The sequence below is a fragment of the Rattus norvegicus genome, chromosome 12 (genome assembly GCF_036323735.1).
Source record: "Rattus norvegicus strain BN/NHsdMcwi chromosome 12, GRCr8, whole genome shotgun sequence".
NCBI classification, from domain to species: domain Eukaryota; kingdom Metazoa; phylum Chordata; class Mammalia; order Rodentia; family Muridae; genus Rattus; species Rattus norvegicus.
Window position 1 is genome coordinate 9,561,002 of NC_086030.1, and position 25,244 is coordinate 9,586,245.

The 25,244-nt window shown below is 46.3% G+C and overlaps 1 protein-coding gene across 4 annotated transcripts in view; it reads right to left on the minus strand.

Annotated features, from left to right (window-relative positions):
• Fry (FRY microtubule binding protein) overlaps positions 1-25,244 on the minus strand; it is a 243,032-nt gene that overhangs the window by 30,642 nt on the left and 187,146 nt on the right. For all 4 annotated transcript variants that reach the window (NM_001170398.2, XM_039089331.2, XM_063271250.1 and 1 more), the window contains exons 47-51: positions 20,668-20,808; positions 17,416-17,595; positions 14,922-15,083; positions 11,327-11,401; positions 7,225-7,395 (exon numbers count right to left, since the gene is read on the minus strand). In NM_001170398.2, coding sequence (NP_001163869.2) covers positions 7,225-7,395; positions 11,327-11,401; positions 14,922-15,083; positions 17,416-17,595; positions 20,668-20,808 — 729 coding nt within the window. The remainder of the gene's footprint in view (positions 1-7,224; positions 7,396-11,326; positions 11,402-14,921; positions 15,084-17,415; positions 17,596-20,667; positions 20,809-25,244) is intronic.

The following is a 25,244-nucleotide window of genomic DNA, read 5'->3' on the forward strand; positions in this document are numbered from 1 at the left end:
ATTCCAGAATTCCTTGGCTGTTAAGTAGAAGCTCGTTAGGTAAACATCCCAGACTGCTTTGCCACAGCAGATTCCACAGGGGGGGAAAAACCCACAGAGTTAAAGGCTGTGAGAGCTGTATAAAGTTTGAGGGGCCATGCACTAATCGGAAGCCACATGTTGGCTTTTGCTTAAGGCTCATCTTTAAATTGTCCCAATTGGGAGTGGTTGATTTCGCTGAAGATGTCCTTCCGAGTTACCCATTCTGAATCAGTGAGAACTGGCCTAGTCGGCCAAGGAAGTTTTAACTCCTGGAGTTGTATCTCACATCTTCTCTACAAAGCACCAGGCATTAAATAAGTCTATTTGGCTGACATAACCTTTTTTTTTTTCCCTGCAGAAATGAATGGGAGGTTTGGTTTTCTGTCTCTTGAAGCCAGGAATAAAGGAAGATATCTACACTGTATTGACTGATTGAGTGTGTCAACTTGACACAAGCTAGAGTCATCCCAGAGGAAGGAGTCTCCGTTGAGAAAATGCCTTCATGAGATCCGGCTCTGTGGCTTTTTCTCAATTGGTGATCAATGAGGGAGGGCCCAGCCCATGGTGGGTGGTGCTACCCCTGAGATGGTATTCTTGGGGTTCTTGGCCGAGCAAACCATGGGGAGCAAGCCAGTAAGCAGCATCCCTCCATGGCCTCTACATCAGCTCTGCCTCCAGGATCCTGCCTGTATGAGTTCCTGTCCTGACTTCCTTCAATGATGAACAGCAGTATGTACACCAAATAAACCCTTCCCTCCTCAGTTCACTGTTTCGGTCATGGCAGCTATAGAAACCCTAACTGAGGCACACTCTGATGATAAACAAGACATCATCTGGGCAAGACCCAGCACTCCATCTCATTTGACAGTCATTTGAAGCAAGGCCTAATGGTTCCTGAGGTAAAGCTATGCCTCTGAGGGGAGGTCGGCGAGCAGCACAATAGTCCAAGGCCCCTGGGCGAGCATCCGAGGCAGTGAGCGGGAGGCTTATTTTTCCTCCTCTGGTTCCTGGTTTTAGCTAGGGTGGGTTTGGGTGGACCAGTCCTCGGTGTCACAGACCTCACCTCTAGCAGGTGTTGGCAGCCTGTCTGAGGTTGACTATTTGTGGAAGAAGGCAATAGTAAGACTTCACTGCAGATATAGAAACGGTTACTCCCATTTGTCCTGTTACGGTGTTTTCAATAATTTATTTATTTTATTTTACGTGTGTGCCCGTGTGCATGTAGGTGTACTATGAGCATGCAGTGCCCACAGAAGCCAGCGGAGGGAATCAGATCCCCTGAAATTAAAGTTACAGATGGCTGTGAGCTGCTGGGGTGCTGGGGAACTGAACCTGGGTCTGTACTCACGCTGCATGGGTTGGGCTTCCCTAATTTGAAGTGTTCCAAAATCCCAATTGTTCTTGAGCGCCATCATAGAGCTCCCAAGTGGAAAATTCCATGATAGAGGTCACAGGCAAAACCCAGGACCCCTAAATGCTGAATGAAATTACCATCAGGCAGAGGAAATAAAAGCGAATTTAGCATTTCGATATAAGGCTCTTCCCCAAGAAACTGTGTATATTATGTGTATGTAAATATTACAAAATAAATAAAACTCCTCAAATCTGAAACACTTCTAGTCCCAAGCATTCTGTGTAAGGAAACTCAACCTGTACCTGTTTGCCCCAGATGACTGTGAGAAATTACTACTATGGGCTGGAAAGATGGCTCAGCGGTTAAGAGCACTGACTGTTCTCCCAGAGGTCCTGAGTTCAATTCCCAGCAACCACATGGTGGCTCACAATCCTCTGTAATGCGATCTGATGCCCTCTTCTGGTGTGTCTGACAGCTACAGTGTACTCATATACATAAAGTAAGTAAATAAATCTTTAAAAAAAGAAAGAAATTACTACTAAATAATTCAGGTTTCTTCCTGGTGGGAACAGTTAATTCCTTGGTTGAGGGCTTGATGTAACTACTGTAGTGGGAATATGAAAAAAAATGTATAAGACCAAAAGATCTTGAAAGAAAGGAGAAATGTAGTTTGTAAAAAAGAAAACAAACAAACAAAAGCCAAAAGGAGGGGGTGGGGAGGGAAATAAACAGGAACAAGGATGTGAGAATCTGTAAATTTCTCTTGTGCCAAATGAACAAATGAACAGATGAGGTTGGGCAGGCGCCCGCAAGCCACAGCTCTGGAGGGCTTCTCCATGATGCGAGCCTGAGGCATCCCAGCGGGATGCCACGTAAGAGGCTGCTCCACTGGGCACAGATGCTCTCGATGTGGGGGAAACCAAACCCCCTGGGCATCAGAACTGGAGACACGGTTAACATCTGTCTCCATAGAGGAGGCGAAAGCTGTGGAAATTGTTTCCCTTGTTGTGGCTGAGGGTCTAGCCCTGGCTAATGTCCACAGTGGAAGGACTATGGTGCGGCTAGGAGGTAGAACATGTGCTCACTGTTGTTAACGGTTCTTGGGTTCAGTTTCTAGCACACACAGCAAAAGTCTATAGTGTGCAAAAGTCAGCCCAGATGTCTTTTTAAAAAAATTATTACGGGGTTGGGTATTTAGCTCAGCGGTAGAGCGCTTGCCTAGCAAGTGCAAGGCCCTGGGTTCGATCCCCAGCTCCGAAAAAAAGAAAAAAGAAAAAAAATTATTACTTTGCATGTATGAATGTTCCGTCTGCATGTATGCCTGTGTGCCATGTGTGTGCTGTGCCAGTGTGGGCCAGAAAAGGGTGTTAGATCTCCAGGAACTGGAGTGAGAGACGTTTGTGAACTGCCCTGTAGATGCTAGGAACTGAACGTGGGTCCCCTGTAAGAGCAGCTAGCGCTGTTAACCACTGAGCTATCTTTCCAGCTCCAAGCCCAGCCTTCTCAGCATGGCACAAAATACACTCAGTTGGAGCCATTTATTCTGCCTCTCACCAGATCCCAATTTGTACTAGAGTGCCAGAGATTGAACCAGGTCTTTGTGCACAATAAGAAAACACTTTCCTATTGAGTTCTATCCCTAGCCAAAAACAAACAAACAAACAAACAAACAAACAAAAAACCCCAAACAAAACACCCCCCCCAAAAAAAACCCTCAAAAAACATCAAATACATTTTTCCAAATAAAACTACTTAAGTGAGTCCTAAGTGGCAGGGTCATGGGTCGCTTGCCTGCACTGAGATAGGCCAGGGACCAGACATCACCATTATCAGCCCTGTGTGCTTTTTGCCAAACACTAATTTATCTAGTTGCCAGACATAGAGATAGCTTCTGCTTCTTAGAAAAGGAAGTGTTTCTTTTTAGTTTCGTTTTGTTTGTTTGTTTTTGATTTTTGTTTTTCCAGTAGTGCTGGGGCTGGAACTCGGGGCGCCATCCCTGCTAAGTAGACATTGTACCACTTAGGTACATCCTCAGCCTGATTTCACGGTCGACAGAGTAAAAGTCAGACATAAGAGACAGTAGGGTGCCTACCCACAGATCCTATTCAAAGACCCGTCTCCTCTCAAGAGATGCAACCATGCAATGTCCAGAATTAAGGGTAATAAAGCACTTTTATATTTTAGAAGATATTTCCATACTAGAGCAGCCAAGGGGTGGGGGGAGGGCAAAAACCAAACCAAATCAAAAACAACAAACAAACCCCTCCCCTCCAAAACCCCTCTTCTATCACATACTTAGGTAGAAGTCGACACACAGGTAGGCAGACGTGCTGGAGGGGAGGTAAGCGCTCTGGTTGTTATAGATACGAGATACAATGATACAGCAATGATACAGTGCACCTCCCTGAGCGCCAGGATCAAGTAAGAGTAACAGTGTCTTACCTGAAGTTCCTGGGGAGCAGTTTGAATGGACAGAAAAACAAACAAAAGGTCTATTTAAAATGATTGTATGAAACACTTTAGTGCATTTTAGTTTCCACACAACAAGTAACAGTGTTAGCAATATATTCCTCAGTAGACTCAACTCTTACAAATGAAGGAAAGTATGCCCAAGCGCCAAAGGAGAAAAATCACTCACTATTCACCCTCAGAGCTCCTGCCTGCCTTCCTGGCTTCCCGGCTGAAGTGATGTCATGAGCCCACTCACAGAAGCAACTTCCAACTTCGGGGACAACATTGTTTCTCTTTAACGCCTGTTTACTTAGAATGTCTGAATACTTGTTTGTGAGGAAATGTTTAAATGCCCCCGGGGGAGAAAAGAGGGCTAGAAAGGGGTATCAGTCGATCCCACTTACAAAGCTAAAAGTACGGTCCTGATCTGTTCAGGCCAGATGGGAGATGAACAGCCCAGGGACACAGCCCCTTTAAAAGAGCCTGCAGCCTCCGAGGGCAAAAGCTGGGATGAAGGTTTTATTCTGATTCCAAAATTAACTTGGGATTTTGCTTGTTCCTTTGTTTCTGTTTTGGCAGCCATGTTTTGACGAAGAAGCCAGAGTATGCTTATATCACTGGCTTCAACACGAGCTATTGGCCACTGATGGGATTATCCAGTGACTAGCAGAGAGAATGCCAGCTGCATGCATGACACTGTGCCATGTGGCCTGCACAGGACATTTGACCCCTCATGCTAGGTCCACAGGAAGTTTTGTTTTTTTTTTAAGACGTATTTTTTATTCAATGCATATGAGTACACTGTAGCTATCTTCAGACACACCAGAAGTGGGCATAAGATCCCATACAGATGGTTGTAAACCACGATGTGGTTGCTGGGATCTGAACTCATGACCTCTGGAAGAGCAGTCAGTGCTCTTAACCGCTGAGCCATCTCTCCAGCCCTGGAGTTTTGATTATACCCATGGGCCCAAGGGGCAGACCTGACATTCAGGAAGACTCAAGTTCAAATGTTTCCATGCTACTGTGCTCTCGACCTCTCAGTGTCTCCTGTTTTATTTTAGTTCAGAACTGCAAAGCATCCTCAATGGGGGATTCTTCTTTATTTCTGAAACAGAGGCTATCTGTGTTGACTAGCCTAATTTTGAACCCTGGGTCTCTTGAGCCACCTGCCTTCGAGTCCCTGGGATTACAAAAGTGTTTGCTCTTTTCACTACTTTGCTTAGACCAATTTTTCTTATTTTCTTGAGCTCCTTATACAAATATTAATCTTTGAGAGTACTGATTTCTTTTTTTGTGTATGGAGTGCTTTGCCTGCATGGATCGGTGTACACCATTCACATGCAGTGCCCGCAGAAGCCGGAAGAGGGCGCCCTATCCCTGGGAACTGGAGTCACAGATGGCTGTGAGCTACCAGGTGGGTGCTGGGAACCAGACCCAGGTCTTTAAGAAGGGAAGTTGGTGCTGTTACCTGCTGAGCCACCTCTCCAGCTCTCTAACATCTCAACCTTAGATGATAAAGTCCCTGAGGTGATCTTCAGTTGTCAGTTGCTGTTGGCTAATGACAGACAGGTTCTGGTATTTATCATTTACTGTCCCCGAAAGCGTCAGTTTTGTTTGTTTGTTTGTTTTGTTTTGTTTTTCTCAGGGCTGAGATAGCCAGGTAGTCAAGCCTGTTAGATTTGTTAGATAAATATTCTGCCACTGAGCCAGCAGTTCTGGAATTATGTCTGATTGCCTTCCAGGATGCTCTGTGTAATACTGTCCTGGATCAGAGACAGAAGGATGCCTTTAACATCTAGAAAGCAGAGGGTGCTGTCCTTGAACCCTAATCTAAGAATAGCTTCTTTGCTGCATTTAGTGAATTCCTTCTTGGTCACTAACCGTGGTTAGCAAACCCCCTGCAATCCTCTTAATAGGTTTAAGAACAGTTTAAGAGGAAAATTAGGCAGGTGTTCATTTGAAGCTTGCCTGGGGGTCAGTACTTTTTTTTCTTTTTCTTTTTTGTTTCTTGAGACAGGGTCTTACTATGCAGCCCTGGCTGTCCCGGAACACCAGGCTGACCTCGAACTCAGAGATCAGCCGGTCTCTGCCTCCCCAGTGCTGAGGTCGAAGGTGACTATCACAATATGGGGAAGTACTTCTTTTCTCTTACTATCTTCTGTGGGGGAGGGGTGGGGAGGTAGCAATGGAGATACAACCCCAGGGCCTTGAGTATAGCAGGCAAATGCTCTACCACTGACCAACAGGGCGAGCCTCAGCCAGTGCTTTGACACTCTTAGGTTTGGGGTTACCCAATGTGCTGAGTGCTCTCATCTCTTCAGCTTGGAGGCAAACATGGCCCTGGGTGGACAACAGAAGCCAGCACTTTGGGCCTCAACTAGACATGAGTGAGTGGGTTTACCAGAAGTCACATTCCTTCTGTCAGCCACTCAGACTGTCATTTTCCCATCAGATCTCAGTTACGGTTAGGAGGCGCCTACCTACGGCAGGCTATGATCAACGTTTGCTTTGGGCCTTTAGCTGTAAGGACTGGAGCTGGAAGGGAGAGTGCATTCCATTAAATGGGCATTGACCAAGGCAGCATTAGAAGAGGCAATCTTGGGTTTTCATTCCCTGGAGGGAAGGCACTGCCTCTCCCAGACAACATGCCCTGAGCTGTACAATGGCAGATGGTTTTCTCCCTCCTCCCAGGTCCACAGAGAGCAAAAACGGGTCTCATTCTTGCCATTCTAAACAGACGGATCTGCACACGCCTGCCATGACTTGAATTCGGCTGCCCCAGATGTCTGGAATGCCGACCACCAACCAGCCCCGAAGCAGGGGTAAGACAGCAGATCTCTGTCCCACGTTTTATATTCCATTCTAAGCACTAATGATTTCATTAAACATGGCACAGGAATGCAGGAGCCCGAGGGCTCTGATCTCATGGGGTGGCAACCTGGGCTTTGAAGTGACTGAATCACATCAACTTTACGTTAGAAATGAAATTGTTAGCATATTTTGCCCAGGTCCCAGTGAACAGGCTTAGAAATGATGTGTTCCTGTGATTAAAAAAAAAAAAAAAAAAAAAAAAAGAAATTCTCCCTCAGACTACACACACAGTCTGTGTAGTCATTACGATTCACATCTCTGCCATTTAGAAATAAGTTGGCAACTTTTGCTTCAGGCTCAGACAGGAAGGGCGGGGTGATCTGTGCAACAGTGAAGCAGCTATTCTTTGCAGAACTTGATTCAAAACGGAGTTTACAGCTTCCTAACTAGAGAAGTTGCTACAGAAAGTGGTCAGCGGAGAAAGCAACATTGTTTCATTAGCCAGGCCAAGTGGTCAGCAGCGGAGAGAGCAACACTGTTTCAAGCCAAGCGAGCGTTTGACTGTGACAGAGGAGACACCGTACCTCCCCGTCCTCCAGTTCCACGTCCAGGAAGTCGAAGTCCCTGAAGACTCTGAACTGCTGCTCGCTGTTGGCGTCATCCATGTTCTCCTGCTCCCGGGTGCCGTCCTCGGACGACACCAGGCTCGTCTGATGCTCCGGCAGATCCAGGTCTCCACACGAGGAAAAAATCACCTAGGGATCAAAAGAAGTCTCTTTTGAGAATCTCACAGTCCTCTGTTGTTTGTGCAGTGACTGATGGCCATTGGTTCCCTGGACAACTGTGTCTCCAGTACACACCTAATTCCTTAAGTGGGTATTTTTAGAATGTTCTCTTATTATTTATGTTGGACAGGTGCCTTTGGATTAAACTCGCTGCAAACACTGGAGTTCACACACTACAAAAGCATGCTAGAGTTGAAAGCAGCTGGCTATCTCTTAGTGGGGATGGTGGGACACTACTTACCGTGTGTGTGTGTGTGTGTGTGTGTGTGTGTGTGTGTGTGTGTGTGTGTAAAACAATTAAGCATGTGTTCACAAACTGAAGCAGCTAAAATTTTCCACTCTTCTTGCGCCGACTGAGGTTAGAAATCATATACCTTCGCAGGTCAAATGTATATAAATAATATTCAAAGGATGACGTCAAGATACATTGGAAAGATAACCACAGGAGCAAAGGATTTAACCCTTTGAAAGACAAACCAGGAATTGGGGAGGATTAAGAAAGAGAAGCCAACTTTTTATGCTTAGGTTCTTTTTAGTTAGACATTCTATTTTTAATTAATTAATTAATTGACTTTTTGAGGCGGGTCTCCCTGGGTGTTCCAGTTGGCCTGGAATGCTCTGTGGAGAGGAGGGTGTCCATAAACACAGAGATAAGCTTGCCTCTGCCTCCCAAGTGCTGGGATTAACACAGGCTCAGCAGCGGGGCACTGGCATCAAAGAGTGTCTGGGTTCAAAACTCAGAAAGATCAGAAAGGAAAGGAAGGCATAAACACCAAGCACTGGGTGCCCCCACACCCCGCTACTGAGACCTTTCAATAGACCTTCAAATGATGGTTGGTGGGGTCTGTTTTTGTTTTTGGGAAGAAGAAGGTCTCATTCTGTCTTGCAGGCTGCCCTGGACTCACTATGTGGCCTCAGCCTCCTGAGGTTTACAGTATAAGCTGCCATGCCCGACTTAATAGAACCCTGAAGAACCAATAAACAGCAAAGGTTTCAATAGTCAGTCTCTATTGAATATAGATAGGACACTAAAAGCTTTCTGTTGTGAACTAAAGTCCCCGGGGCTAGGGGTGAAGACACCACAATGATGAATAAAACAATCAGAACCTCGTTATTGTGGAGAGTTGGAATGGTGCCGATCCAGACCTAAAATCATCTTGGAGTACTTTTAGTCTTTGTTGTTATTGTTTTTCTTGTTTTTTGTTTTGTTTTGTTTTGGTTTTTTGGAAGAGGGTCTCTCTCTGTAGACTTGGTTGTCTTGGGACTAGATCTATAGACCAGGCTGGCCTCAAATACGGAGATCCACCAGCTTCTGTCTCCCTAGTGCTAGGATTAAAGGTGTGAGCCGCCACAGCCCGGCTATTTTTAGTCCTCCTAAGGCCCATTCTTTGTTCACCCTTGAGTCTGATCAAACACCTATTTGATTAATAAGTCAAACATTTGGAATATATTCTTAGCAGGCCTCTGGCTGCTACTAATCCAAGGTAAGAATCCAGCAGAAGGGATTTCCCCTTTTGGGGTTGGTCACATACCTGCCTTCAGTCTCCCACAATGCATCTGATAAATGTCCTAAGTTCTCACTAGGAAACATTCCATGGTGGACACATCAGTCAGGTAAACTTGAATCTGTGTTCCCAGGCCATGGCCACTAAAATGTGGCTCAAAGGCTTAAATAGAAGCTGTCTTAACTCTTTTGAGGGGAGAGCTATAGTCTGTGTTGACACTTTACATAACCATTATAATGTTCTCTTGATCCTTTAAAGTGGGCAAGACATTATAAGAACAGAAATATAACAAATATCTTTCTAAGGTAAAAAGAATGAACGAGTGTGAACATTTCACCTCTTTTCCTTTTTCTAGTGTATAAAGAGAGCCCTGTGTTGTGGATGGCACAGATTGCGCATCTCAGATATGAAAACCCCAAATCTTAATATGTTTTAAATCTCAACTTTCATTATTAAATAACTTACCAAGACAGGGTTTTTCTTTATAATTCTAGCTCTCCTGGAAGTCATTATGCAGACCAGGTTGGCCTTAAACTCACAGAGATCCTCCCGCCTTTGCCTCCCACATGCTGGGATTAAAGGCATGTGCCACATGCCACATCTGGCTTACATCTGCAAACCCCTTCTGCCCCCCATCCCTCAACCACACACACACACACACACACACACACACACACACACACACACGCAGGGTTTCTCTTTGTGTAGCCCTGGCTGTTTTGGAACTCATGCTCTAGAGTAGGCTGCCCTGGAACTCACAGAACCCACCTGCCTCCGCCTCCCCAGTGCTGGGATTAAAGGCATGAGCTGCCGCCACCCCCCACTGGCAAAACTGAAACTTGGAAAGATGAAATTTCCATGTTTGCAGATTTTAGAGAAGTCTAGATTTTGAGGCGTGATCACTGGGTCACGTCTACCCCAATCCACCCCGATCTAAAATCCGCTGAGGCTGGAAGCGCCCGTTCCTGGGTGTTGCAGATAGGGAACGCTTCCCGTTTGCCATGCGATGTGACGTACACATGGACCTCGAGGAGTGTGCAAGACACATGAAGTGGAGGGTGGTAGAGCCATCGGCCTGGTCCGATTACCTCCACGGAGGCACCTTTCCTGGTGAGTGCTGCTTAAATGACAGCCATACACTCCAGGCAAACATCATGGCCAGAAAGTATACGGAAGCGTGCCTGTGTGGATTTAGCTGCTCCCAACACCAGTATGAAACGGCCCTGGTCAGCCATTCAAAAATGGTTTCTCTCCACTGCGGGCCATGCTGCATGGAACAAAGCCACCAGAGCAGCCCTCTGATAACAAAGTCACACTACAAAGGTGACTTAAACAGAAACCCTTTCCCAGCTGAGGGAAAAATCCGTTGGCAGGCTGGCAGGTTTTCATGGGTCTCCAATGTCTCACCTGCTTGTATGGAATAGACATAGTCTGGGGCATTAAAACAGCTCCGCAGAGAAATGTGCTTGATGATTCTAAATTTCTCAGTTCCCTATTTCCTTTTAAACTTAAGCATAAAGATACCATAATCTACACACACATGCACACAATACATGCATACACACACACACACACACACGCACGCACTCACACAGACACACATGCACACACATAAATGCATGCTCAAGGGGTTGGGGATTTAGCTCAGTGGTAGAGCGCTTGCCTAGCAAGTGCAAGGCCCTGGGTTCGGTCCCCAGCTCCGAAAAAAAAAAAAAAAGGAAAAAAAAATAAATGCATACACACACACACACACACACACACACACAGAGACACATTTCCAGGCCCTCTAAGAATATGCTCACCATACATAATTTGAATTTTCTATTTCAGAAGTTTGCTTTCTGGCAGTCATCTATCTGTCCCTCTAAAAGCTCGAGGGCATTTTCTTTTCCACCTGTAACACCAGCGGAAACTTACACAGCACCATTTTGATAGGTCTGTGTAACGTTTTATTGTTTTGCTACTGTGCTGTGAGTGGTGAGCAGATGTCACATTGTGAGCAAACTTCAGCCGATACATGATTATTTGCGTGTTATTTTAGGTAAGCAAAATGGTGATTCTTTAATAGGATGAGTGTGTGGTGAGCAAAACTGTATCCACGAGGACTGAGAGGAAGGCTCGTCCCAGATGGCAGTGTGACAGACACTATCGCGTATGTGGTAATACAGTCTGGGCATGTTTGCAAAGATAATAAAGGTCTGAATACAGCTGTTTCTGATGGCAAACAGCAGGGAAGTCTTCCTTGTCTCTGGGATAACGGTGTGAGAAGGTGCTGAATGCAGATGGCGCCTATCGGACGTGTCAGTCATACTAGAATCTTCACCATCAGTGACAGAAAAGACCAAAAGCAAAAGCAATATGATGCCAAAATAACTGAGGTGCGGGAGAGAACTTACAGACGGGTTTTTGCTTAGTCCGACTTCCTGGCCGCACAGAGAGAGGACGTGCACCAGCTTCTCTTTTGTTCTTTTCTGGAAAACGAGAAAGCACAGGGAGGGTTTTCATTCTGGGGTCCCATGTGCAAATCTGCCCTCAGACATACAGGTCCTGGCCACCGAAAGTGAATGGTGGTTGCTTTAGCTAGAATTTTTTTTATTGCTTCTGGGAAACGGCATGACTAAAATCAAGTCGGGGAGGATTTCCAGATCATAATCCATCACTGGAGGAAGTCAGGACAGAAACCCAAGAAAGGGAGGAACCTGGAGGCAGGAGCTGATATGGAGGTCACGGAGGGGTGCTGCTTACTGGCTTGCTTATAGAACTCAAGACCACCAGCCCAGGGATGGCTCCACCCACAGTGGGCTGGGTCCATTAGTCTGATGACTAATGAAGAAAATGGCGTCTGGGTTTGTTTGTAATCTGATCTTCCTGAGGCATTTTGTTGATCAGGTTCCTTCCTCTCTGGTGACATAGACCATACAGCATAGTTATGCAAAGCTGAGCCTATTAGGGCTGGCTAGAAGGCTCAGCTGGTAAAGACAACTGCTGTCAATCCTGGCTTACCTGAGCAGCATCCCCGGAACCTACATGGTAGAAGGAGAGAACCGACTCCACAAGTTCTCCTGTCACCTCCGCATATGTGATGTGGTGGGTATGCAATGTGGCACAGTCCATCAAATAAATGAATCGAGTTTTAGTTTTAAAAAATGAAAAATTAACTTGTTTGTGGTACTGAGGAGTAAATCCAGGGCTGCAAGGCAGGCTACACAAATGTTCTTAGCACAGAGGCAGACCTCCTTATTTATTTATTTAATTTATTTATTAAAACACTTTTTATTTTAGTGGTAAGAGTGTTTTGTCTGCATGAATGCATGTGCACCATATGTGTGCAATGCCTGCAGAGGCCAGAAGAGGGCGTGAGATTCCCCCGAAACTGGAGTTACAGATGGTTGTGAGCTGCCACGTGGGAACTGAACCCAGGGCCTCTGTAGCAATCGGTGCTCTTAACTGCTGAGCCATCTCTTCAGCTCACGATAATAAAATAGATATTATGTATTTATTTTCAAGTGACTGTTAACCAAAAACAAGGTCCTCTCCATGTTTGAACTGTGCAGGGCAAACCTGTTTTGCTCAGGGAAATCAACTTCTAGGCCTTCCCATAGCCATCCAAGAGTTCCCTTGAGATCTTGTCCTGTCTGTGGGAACTTTTAGTTTCAGGGAGGCTTAGCTTTCCTTCCATCAGAAATAAATCTATTTTGTTATAGAACCAGACTTCTCTGTCTCCAATGAGGTAACATTCTTACTGTCTGTAGACTGAAAGTGTTCAGTTACTCATAAGGCATAGTAAAGTTAAAAGGAAGTAGATTTAAATCTCTTTGTTTTTCCTCCAGAACATTCTTTTTCAGCCTCATATGTACAGCGTCTCTTCTGGAACCAAGAGATAGTGTGAACCTAGAGGTGTTGATGCACTTAAGAACCGGTCACAAAACCACCCTGCGAATCCCCTTTTCGGCTTTTGCTTTTACAGATGGAAACTTCTAGAGGGTGCTATTCACCCTGAGATCTTCTTCCTCCTCCCCTCCTCCTTTTTTTGAGCCAGGGTCTCTCTCAGTCACCTGGGCCATCCTGGAACTCATTACGTAGACCAGGCTGTCCTCGAACTCACAGATCTGCCTGCTTCTGTCTCTCTGGGATTAAAGCTATGCACCACTACTCCCGGCTGAAGATTTTCTTTCTTTATGGAACTTGGTTCGCTGCAGCTCTCATTCTGAAGGATGGCAGATTTCTCAGATATTTATCTCCCTAGGTCTTAGTTTCATTAATTCTGAAATCAATGGAACAAGGTACGGGGAGAAACTTTTTTTTTTTTGGAGCTGGGGACCTACCACTGGGCTAAATCCCCAACTCCAGGGCAGAACTTTCTAATCTCTTCCCTCACCATGACTGTGATCATCGGCCATTGTAGTGTGCCACTAGGCTCTGTGATGGGCTTCCAGTCCTGGAGACGGTGTTGAGCTTTGTGGTGTGCACACAGACACAGCTGGCCTTGCCCAGTACCTACCTAGCCTGCTTCTGATAACCCAGGCTTGCTTTCTATCCTGGAAAGGTCTCCTCTCTGGGCTGGAGAGACGGCTCAGCAGTTAAGAGCACTTTTTGCTCTTGCAGAGGACCTGGGTTCAATTCCCAGCACCCACATCGCAACCATCTGTAAGTTCAGTTCAGGGGATCTGATGCCCTCTTCTGGCTTCTGTAAGTACTGCACCATAAAAACAAATCACTCTAACCAAAAGCCCCTCTTCCAGAACTACTGTGGATGTCAGAGAAGGGTGGGTCTCCAGCATGAAATCATCAGAACCCAAAACCATAAGAATTTGGAACCATTAGAGTTTGCCATAGATCCCTAGAGTGTCTCTGAGAATAGAGCTATCGAAGGGGACAAGCAGGGGTCATGAACTTGGGAAGGGAAGGGAAGGGAAGGGAAGGGAAGGGAAGGGAAGGGAAGGGAAGGGAAGGGAAGGGAAGGGAAGAAGGGAGGTGGGGCAGTAAGAAGGAGAGGGAATCCAAGGCTCTGGATCCTAACGTCTGGGCCCTGGGCTGCAGCTGTGTTCGCAGCCAAGACAAATGCTGCTACCATCCTGATCTTCAATTTTTATCAAAAGTCCACGCGCTAAGGCTTGGTCAGCAGCTGCAGTGCTACTAGGACATGGCGGACCACAGGGGGTGGAGCCTAGTGGGAGGAAGCTAGATTATTGGGGGTGGGCTGTAGGAGGAGGAGGCAGCAGGACTCCCGGCCCTTCTCTTTCCCTTTGCTTCCTAGCTACTGACGAATGAGCCTCCTCCAACGTAAAGTTCCATCACGACGTTCTGTGCTGCCACAGGCCCAGCCACAGGTCCAAGTGACTGTGAACCACCAGAGCCTCACACATGAGCCAACCTCCATTAATCCAGCCCCTCAGCGACTTTGACTCTTTTACACAACACTAACATGGATGGTGTAATAAATCCCTTTTCCACTTAAAATAACTTTCCAGTGGGTGTCTGGCACATGCCACTAAAATACTTCAGAATAATGCAGAAGCTTTACCTGACAGCCATGGGGCATCAATACCATGACAGTTACCCACAGGCCGTACCCAGGCCCACGCTGTGATGACACAGAGAATTCTCCTGGTTGCTTCTGCTCTCCTCACAAAGTTTGGTGTGCTGATGTCAACTATGCTTAAAGTTTATGCTCGGAGGAGAATGTCTAGAAGGCTCTTCAAGTGTGCGGCCCAGACTTCTCTTTATGGGACATGGTGTTAGGACATGGCCTGGGGGCAAGGGTCAGAAGTGCTTTCCACACTGGAAGGCTGCCATGGGAAAGGGAGACCAGAGCAGGTATTGTTTGCAAATCCTAAGAGAGGTAGAGCCAGTGAGAGAAGAGGCCAGAACAGCCAATGCCCTGTTCACAGATAAAAGGGTTGACTCTGAGACCCATTGCTGGAAGGGTCGGGGTCTAGGTGGCAACGTTACTGGGGTGCTGGTGAATTAGTTTCACATAAGGAGCTATACCTGAGAATACTGGGGTCTTTTCCAGCTCACAGGAACAAGGACATTGGAGTTAGAGCCTGAGGAGGTGGAGGATGCACTCCGGGTGACAGCCATGGCCCTAGGTTTCCCATCCCGTCCGGAGGAATTCTGGAGTTCATCATACCGTCTCCCAATGATCGGAGTCTGGAGAAAGAATGATGCAGAGGTTATGATCCCACCTCTACACTTCTACCGTACAAGGAACTGCTCAGCGCAGAAGTAATGAGAAAGCGATCGTGTGGAAGCCGGGTGAGGTGGCCCACACTCGGGAGGCAGAGGCAGGATCTCTGTAAGGCCAGCCTGGTCTACAGAGTGAGTTCCAGGACAGCCAGGGCTACACACAGAGAAACCCCATCTTGAAAAAGATGAGACAAAAAACTGGTCAGGTGATTAGAACTTGATCGGACACAGAAAAACTCAGTGTTGCATGCTGGCTTGTTTTCCTGGTGTTCAGTACATGTTCTGAGCCACAAAGATATCTCCCCACTTTCCTCGTCAGCAAGAAGCCAAGGCAACGGCCTCATAAATAATGCTTTAGACTCTAGTGACTGAAGACTGAAGCAAAGTGAAGAAGGCTAAGCCAGTTTTCAGATATTCAAGCTTGAAAGACTCAATTTCTTTCCCTCGTCTCTTGCTCTTCTCGCTGCCACCCTTGTCTGTCTGTCTGTCTGTCTGTCTGTCTGTCTGTCTGTCTGTCTCTGTAGCTCTGGTCTGCCTGGCTTGAACTTGTTCCCTAGACCATGCTGGCTTTGGGTTGAAGCCTGTTTCCTGTGTGCTGCAATTACCATTCAGCTCCGTTTTGAAATAATGTCTTATAATAAAAGATTAAAATTAATTTCCTTCTCTCCAATCTCTAGTCATCAATCTTTATGTACTCTCAGTTATTGACAATTTTATCTAAATTATTATTCAAACAGATGAGATCATGGCCAAAGTATTCTTTCATGTTTCTTTTTCTTTCTTTCTTTCTTTTTTTTTTTTCTGGAGCCAAGGATCAAACCCAGGGCCTTGCGCTTGCTAGGCAAGTGCTCTACCACTGAGCTAAATCCCCAACCCCAGCCAAAGTATTCTTTTTTTTTTTTAAAGATGTTTGCATTTTTTTTTAAACATTTATTTATTATGTATACATCATACAGCTTTCTGCCTGCATGTACGCCTGAAGGCCAGAAGAGGGCACCAGGTCTGATTACAGATGGTTGTGAGCCACCATGTGGTTGTTGGGAATTGAACTCAGGACCTCTGGAAGAGCAGACAGTGCTCCTAACCACTGAGCCATCTCTCCAGCCCCAGCCAAAGTATTCTTAATAATACTTCATAAAGGTCACTTTCTGGAACTCCCACAGTATGTGGCCAGGCAGGAGAGAACCTTTTACATTCTGCCTCCAACAAGGTCTCAACCGGAGATCCTTGACATGGCAGAAACTGACTGGGACCATCTGTATCTAGCTCCTAGGGCCCTACTGGTCTAGAGCAGGTCTGGGCTCCTGTGAGCTGAAGGATTTAGATTAACTAGCTAATGCTTTCTCTACATCTTTGGATCAAAACAAATTCAAGTTAAAGGCTGAAAAATAGTCCTACCCCCAACCCCAGAAAAAAGTTAAATATGGCTGCTGACTATCTTACTATCATTTTCATACTAACTGTATGATACAGGTGTCACATCTTGAACTCAGAAAAGGGCAACGAAGAAATCAATCTCTCCCTCCCCTCCCTTCCTCACCCCTCCCCTCCCTCCCTCACCCCTCCCCTCCCTCCCTCACCCCTCCCCTCCCTTCCTCACCCCTCCCCTCCCTCCCTCACCCCTCCCCTCCCTTCCTCACCCCTCCCCTCCCTCCCTTACCCCTCCCCTCCCTTCCTCACCCCTCCCCTCCCTTCCTCACCCCTTCCCTCCCTTCCTCACCCCTTTTCCCTCCCTTATTCATCCCCTTCTCTCCCCTCACTTACTCACCCCTCCCCTCTTTCATCCCCTCCCAGCCCCTGCCTGTGTCTCTGTCATTTGTTTGTGTGATCCACAGACAGGAGTGTGTGCCTACATGTAGCCCAGTGGCAGCCAGAGCAGGACACAGGACGGAAGGGTCTTTTCTCTTTTTCCACCTATTTTCTAGAGACAGGGTCTCTCACTGCACTGCAAAGTCATGTTCTGTCTAGCCTGCCCTGTGAGCTCTCAGTGCCTGCCTTTTTCCACCCTACAGTGGTGGGATTACGGACATACATGGCTAACTATGTCACGCTTTTCACATGGATGCTGGGAATTTGAACTCTAGTCCTTGTGCCTGGAAGGCAAGCGTTCTTACCCACTGAGCCATCTCCAGCCTGTGGTTTCCATTTCTAATAAGAATTTAATTGAGAGCCCCATACCCACTCATTCTTAAAGGGACAGAACCTAATTTAGGCTTCAGATGTCTTCCTCCCTCTAGGCTACTGGCATCATAAACTCGGGCTACAGTTCACAGAAAAGGTCACAGTGGGTCAGGACCTCTGAGATGTCAAAGTGGAAATCCAGGGTCTTGCCCGGCAGTTCCTTCGAGGCGCTGGTCCACACCCGGTGGAGTTCTATCTTGGAGAGGTCACTGTGCTGGTAGGAAGGCAATACCAGGCTGGCTGACCGAGAAACGACCAGCTTCAAGATGTTCAACGCTTCCCTCCAGTGAATGCTCTGTTGGCGAGAAACGGCCAAGGGTTAAAGGTTAAATCCATGTTTTCAGAGTCAATGCTCACACTGAGTAATCTCGAGAGCAGTCAGAATTCACCAGCTTAACAACGTAAAGTGTGTAGCAAGGAAATGACTGGTGAGATACAAAGAGCGTTTATAAGCCAAAGGAACCACATGGAGGAAGTAAGTTAATAATACGGATCTGTTGTGTCCGTGTTGAAGTCACATAAATCAGCGGTTCTCAAACTGTCCAGTGCTGGGGCCCTTTAATAGTTCCTCATGTGTGGTAACCCCCAAAAACCAAAATTATTCTCATTGCTACTTCATAACTGTAATCATGCTACTGTTATGAGTCGTAATGTAAACATCTGTGTTTTCTGATGGCCTCAGGTGGCCCTGTGAAAGGGCCCTTCACCCCTCCTAAGGGGCCGTGACCCACCTGTCGAGAACACTGACTTGGTTAAAAATTGCAAGGTGTTATTTTTTTTTTTTTAAATCTATTTATTTTATGTATAAGTACACTGTTGCTGTCTTCAGACACACCAGAAGAGGGCATCAGACCTCATTACAGATGGTTGTGAGCCACCATGTGGTTGCTGGGATTTGAACTCAGGACCTCTGGAAGGGCAGTCAGTGCCCTTAACCACTGAGCCACCTCTCCAGCCTGCAAGCATCCTTATGTTGATAAAAAGAGAAAAGCTCACATGCATGGTAAGACCACTGATCATTCATGGGCAGAATTCACCTTCTCTAGGGTCCTGTCTTCCTGCTTCTTTGGGTCTCGCTGCTGCTCTGTCTTTCACTGGGAATACTCTTTCCACCTTACGTCATGTTCTCCTGACACGGGGAGAGGGGCGCTCCCCGTCCCTTCCCTCCCATGTCATCCCCACCCCTGCCACACCTTCCAATAATTTGGTCCCTGAAATTCAGCAGACTCCTCTCTACCTTGCTTAGATGACTTTAATGGTTTTTTTTTTTTAAACAATTTATTTACAGCCTGGTGATGGTGGTGGTGGTGGTGGTGGTGGTGATGGTGGTGGTGGTGGTGGTGGTGGTGATGGTGGTGGTGGTGGTGGTGATGGTGGTGGTGGTGGTGATGGTGGTGGTGGTGGTGGTGGTGGTGGCACATGCCTTTAATCCCAGAACGCAGGAGGCAGAGGCAGGTGGATCTCTGAGTTTGAGGCCAGGCTGGTCTACAGAGTGAGTTCTAGGATACCCAGGGCTATCCAGAGAAACCTTGTCTCAAAAACCCAAAAAGCAAAAAGATGTCTTTATAATTTTTGTATATGGATATTTGTGTGTGTGTGTGTGTGTGTGTGTGTGTGTACATATACCTGTATTATTTTATATGTACCATGTGCTTGAACCTTTGGATGCCAGAGAAAGGCACTGGATCCCTCTGGCACAGGACTGCAGGCAGTTATAAGCCACCATGTGGGTGCTGGAATTGAACCAGGGTTTTCTGCTAGAGCTGCCAGTGCTCTTAACCCGTGAGGCATCTCTCCAAGGTGAGCATCTTAGTACCTGAAGGAAACAGGCCCTGTGCTCTCAACTGCCCCTGCTTCCTGTGAGCATGACTAACCCGTGAATGAATGCACGCTGAGGACCCAACTCCCATTAGCTCTGGAAAAATGAGGTGGAGGAAAAAATACTTTAGAAATTAAATTTACATTCAATAATTTCTAGAAAACACTGTCTAAGATGTATACTATACGAAAAGAATTCCAGTGTTTGCCCTTGACATCTGGGATGCACTAGGTCCATTCCTTTGAAGACAGGGTTAAGAAGCCACAGGCCAGAGAAAGACGCCTCACCGTTGCGTGTGGGATACACTGACCCCAGGGACGTGGAATATGGCCTCCCTTCCATCTGTGTGGTCGCACATAGCTTCCAGGTTCTAGACATTCATTTGTTTTCTGATGTAGTCTCAGGGAGGGCTTTAAAGAGGCGGGCGGTCTCTGGGTATTTGCTGACCCCGTGATCTGCTGGGTGGAGGCTGGCCAAGGGAAAGAAGAGCCAAGCCTCTGAGTCAGGTCCAAAGGACACCTCCCGGTCTATTGGCTGACATTGTGGCCCAGACCCTGGTTGGTGTGTGTGTGTGTGTGTGTGTGTGTGTGTGTGTGTGTGTGTGTGTATAAATTTTAATCAATTAGTTTATTGCCACAGGGTCTGGATTGGCTTGGAGCTCATTGTGCAGATTAAGCTGTAATTCAGAGATCCATGTGTCTCTGCTTCCTGTGCATTGGAAATGAAGGTGTACGGCACCGTGTCTGGGCTTTTTGTGTATATATATATATTTGGAGGAGGGGGCTTGATTTTCTTTTTACCCTGGCTGTCCTGGAACTTACTCTATAGACCAGGCCAGCCTTGAATTCAGAGAGATCCGCCTGTCTCTTCCTCCCAACTGCTGTGATTAAAGGTGTGCCCTGGCCATTTTTATTAATATTTTAAGGGCTGCTTGTTATAGAAATACTAAAATACATACAGAAGCAGAGGCTAGCCCAACGAACTGTTACTCTCTTACCATTTACCCACACTTTGTCATTCTTCTTTCTTTATTTCTCTGACTCTTTGGTTTGTTTTTGGAGTGCTTTCAGCCTTAAGTTTCTAAATTCCAAAGTAGCAATCCAGCCCGGAACTGGGCACGCCCACGTCGTCTTTCTCAATGGTCAGTCTTTGAAATAAGACACTAACTCGGGACGTTCCCCACCTTCTCAGCAAGGTATGTGCTTGGAATACTCAGCCCATGTGCACACACACACACACACACACACACACACACACACACACGCACACACACGAGAGAGAGCGCTCCGCCCTCAAAGCAGAAGATCTTTTTCTGTCTTTCTTCTAAAAGTGCCACTCGGGGTGTGGCCAGCTAGCATGCTTGACTGTCGGTGATGTGTCACAGACATGGAGGAATGAGGCAGAGTATCTCAAGGATATGCAGGAATAATGGGGTGGGGGTGGGTTTGCTCACTCCAGATGGTTGTACACCCAAGGGGAAGAGGCAAGCAGGCCTCTTCGGTCTCCCATGGAGAGCCTCGACTAATGAGCGATCTACCCAATGCTCACCTGTACGTATTTCTCAATGGTCTTCAGGACTTCCATGTTAAACTGCTTGCCAGGAACTACAGAGAGGTCCATGTAGCTCAGCAGACAGTAGATGACCTGGAGGAGTGGCTGTTGCATGCTGGGAAGGCCTTTCTCCAACAACTGCAGGAGGCAAAGTGCAGCCAGTCAGCTCTAGCATCTGCCCAGGAGAAGTACCCAGGTTTTCCCATACCCCTGGCATTGCAATGTGCTTAGGAGAGTAAATAAAACCCCTGGCTATCTTTGTCTTGTCTTGTCTTGTTGTTTGAAAGCTCTGAAGTACTGGCTGGCCTCTAACTCACAGAGATCCTCCTGCCTCTGCCTTCCAAGTGCTGGGATTAAAGGCGCACGTGACCACTCCAAATCCTAGTTATTGAATGAATGAAAATGAAGGCAATTCATGGAGGTCTGATTATTATAAACATAAAATTCAAATAGTAGGGAAAAATACCAGAAAATAAACCTCAAAGGGAAAACCATGGGACACTGCCAAGATTACAAATTTAAAGATACAATTTGCTGCTCATCAACTTGGCAAAGGTTAGAAACATTCAGAATCGGTTAATGGAATAAAGAAGTATTTCATATATCGTTAAAGATGTCAATTGGATAATTTAGCAGTGGAGAACAAGAAAATTCAAAATGTCTACATTTTTTGCTTGTTTGTTTTGGTTTTTTGGTTTGAGATACTGTTTCCCTTTGCTGTTGAGGTTTGGTCTGTTGCTATGTATTGTACTGCTAAATTCTGTACCCGAAGGTCTAGGTGAATCCTCAGGATTGCAGGCCATTGTGCAAACCTTGTTCCTTGATTTAAAACTATTGGTTAAATGAAGCTGGCTACAGCTAATCACTGGAGGGATTAGAGGTAGATGGTGAGATGCCAAATCTTTTACATTCAAACTCTGTTTTAGAGAACCTGACCTAAGTTTGATTTCAGGTAAACTGAGAGGCTATTACCTAACATTAGCCTCCAAGTTGCCCCCAACAAAACCTGAGCCTAGTTCCAGTCTCTAGGCCAATCCCTAACAAGACCAGCATTTCCAGGTTACACCCTCCACAAGACCAGTGTCTCCAGGTCATTCCCCCAACAAACCTGCACCTCAGGGTTACAAGTCCACCCCTTGCCTAACGATCACCACTACAGAAGGGTGCAGAAATTAAGTTTATGATGCGACTCCCAGCACCAGCCAATTATGGTAAAGGTCACAGCAGCCTTCCAATTAGATGCTTGTACACGTACTTCCTGCTTGCTGCTTATCCTAAAACCTTGCCCTGATAGACATCCTGGGCTTCACCACCACCAAAACCATCCTGCATGACAGAGGTGTGTTAGGTGGGTGGGTGGGAGGTACGAGCTAGCTCGAACAGAATAAAGACCCTTCTGTGAGTTGCATCAGATCGGCTCCTGTCTGTGATTTTGGGGATCACTAACATTTCCCTGGCACCAGTGGGTTTTAAGTTAACTGGTTGGGGGTGGAAGGGTGGGGGAGAGAGAGACAGAGACAGACAGAGAGAGTGAGACAGAGACAGAGAGACAGAGAGAGAGACAGTGAGACAGAGAAGCAGAGACAGACAGAGTGGGAGACAGAGAGATGAGAAGGAAGAGGAAGCTGCCATGAGGGGAGATGGACTGTGGGCACACGGCCCGAAGAAACAGCAGGTACCTGGGGTACACTGCTGGGTAGGCAGCCAGGCCAGCAGTTAGAAGAGTAGATTAGGGGTGACCCCCAGTAATTGTCAAGGCCAAATAAAATAACCATAGTGTGAGTCTTACTTATTTGTAAGCTTGTCAGGAATGAGTTTAAATTGGTCCCACTATACTATGTAGTCCAGGCTACCCCCAAACTCTCTACTCATTCACTGCTGGGGATACGTGTGTGAACTGACACAGTGGTGAGTGCCACCACACCCACCCCAAGTCTACAGCTTTGGACATTGGAATCATACTTCCAGTAACCTATCCCAAACTAGATTTTGGGATAGCCTTGGCTATGTGGCTAAAAAACCCATACAAAAGAAGGATGTTACTTATTTTTATGTATGGGGGTCTGGCTTGTGTTTAAGTCCATATACCACATGCTTGCAGTACCTGTGGAGGCCAGAAGAGGGCGTCTGATCTCTTTGGACTGGAGTCAGGGCATGAAGTGCTATATAGGTGCTAAGAATCAAGCCCTGAGCCTCTGGAAGAGCAGCCAGTGCTCTTAACTCCTAAACACTCTGCAGCCTCCATAAAACCTTTAAAAAAGCTATGTATTTATGTGTATGTGTGTGTCTACAAGAATTTATGTGCACTGCATGTGTGCAGGTGCCTATGAAGTCAAAAGATAGACAGTGTCAAGGGCTCAGCAGTTAAAAGCACTGGTGACTCTTTCAGAGGATCTGGGTTCAGTTCCTTGTATCCTCGAGGCAATTCTAATCAGTTCTAATCCAAAGCGCCCGACGCCCTCTCGTGGCCTGTGCGGGTACTACATGAGAAAGTACCTTTAACATAAAAAAAATAAGGGCACTTTTAAATAAAAGCTTTATTTTAAAAAGGATTGCTGTTCGGATTTACTGCGAAGAACTGACGAAAACCATTCAGACAGATGCTGAAATCCCACAAGAGATAACCGAGCAGTTCACACACAGGAGGAAGCAGAGAGCCATACTAATCTATTGTGTGGGAAATGACTGTTGACTGGAGAGGAGATGTAAAAAAAACAAAACAAGAAAATACACGAAGAAAACTGTGAAAGTGTAAACAGAACATCATGCAAAAGAACAAACAGAATGGCAGAACGGGGAAACAAAAACGTGTTCACGTCATCTGCAGTACTGTAGATTGGGAAGGCCTTTGCAAAGACCAGTCCCCCAAATGTATAGAACTAAGAGTACCCACACATCCACGTCCTTTGATGGGGCACTTCTACTTTAGGAAGTGAGATCATACAATACTATTTCACGAAACTATTTTTAATACGAAGCCGTGATTGGACTGGAGAGATAGCCCATTGGTTAAGCACACACCCTGTTCTTGCAGAGGTCCAGGGTTTGACGGCTAGAACCCATGTTAGATGGCCCACAACTGCCTGCAACTCCAGGCCCAGGGATCTGATGCCCTGCTCTGACCTCTGCAGGTACAGTCCTCAACTTCCTCCCTCCCCCTACCCCATAATTAAAATTAAATAATAAATCTTGGTTAAAAAGTGAACGACCATTTGATACATTGCCACGAGTACAACGACAATGTGGCCACAGGGCCATTCGAAACGAACAAATCACAAACATAGGCCACGGGGCAGGGAAGTTTAAGTGGAGTGCCACGTTCACATTCAAGGCCTCCTGCACACAAAGTAAATACCAGGTAGGCAGAGCAGGTCAGAGGACACCTGAGCACAGCATCACAAGGCTACATGCATGCAGGGACAGGACCTGAACAAAGTGAAGAAACTGAAAGGAAGTCAATAAACTCCATGTGGCAGGAAGCCAGGGAGTTCATCCAGCATGCTCCCCTGACAGTTTTGGGCTAAGGGCTGAACAGAACGAATTATGCATCTAATAAATATTTTTCCAGACCTATTTTCTATATATAAATGTTTTGCATTATGTGAATGTATATAGGTACATTAAATGTCTGTTGCATGTGAGCTCAGAAGAGGGCGTCAGATCCCCTGGAACTGGAGTTACAGAGGGCTGTGAGCTGTCATGTGGACCCTGGGAACTGAACCCAGGCCCTGTGCAGGAGCAGTCAGCGCTCTAACCACTGAGCCATCTCTCTGGCTTCAGAAGTTTTTCCTTTTGAAGACGGAATATTATTCCACTGTATGTACACACCACATCTAATTTGTACTTTTAAAATGTTTATGGTAAATGTTCTAGACAAAATCTCCTGTGTGGCCATTTTACTCATTACCCCTTAGCACTGGCGCTGTCTGTCCCCTGCTTTGGGATCAGGGTGTTTGTGTTGGTTCTCCTCACACGGTCTGGGTGCCGAGGGAAGGGTGTGTTTGCTTGCAGGGAAAGTCATGACCAGGGGATTATCAGAAGCAAGAGTGCTGTGTGGGAGGGGTGTTTAAAATGCTGGTCCCGGGGCTGGAGAGATGGCTCAGAGGTTAAGAGCACTGACTGTTCTTCCACAGGTCTTGAGTTCAATTCCCAGCAAACACATGGTGGCTCACAACCATCTGTAATGGGATCTGATGCCCTCTTCTGGTGTGTCTGAAGAGAGTGACAGTGTATTTATATAAATAGATAAATAAATACTCTTTAAAAAAATAAAATAAAATGCTGGTCCCTTGAGTAAGCATTGAATTGGCCAATGAAAGCTTGGCTGTTGACTGTCTGGTATGGCCTGTTCTCTGCTAATCTGTATTGTAAGCCGAAACACTATAGGATCAGTGGTAATTGTCAGAGGAGCAGTACCTTCTGGGTTTATATAGCCCTTGAAGGAATGATGCTTCAAGTTACCTAGAACTAGATAATGACATCAAGGAGAATTAGGACCCTCTCTCTTTTTTTTTTTTTTGTTTGTGGTGGGGAGATCCTAACCCAAGCATACCCCAGGGAATAAAAAAGAAACA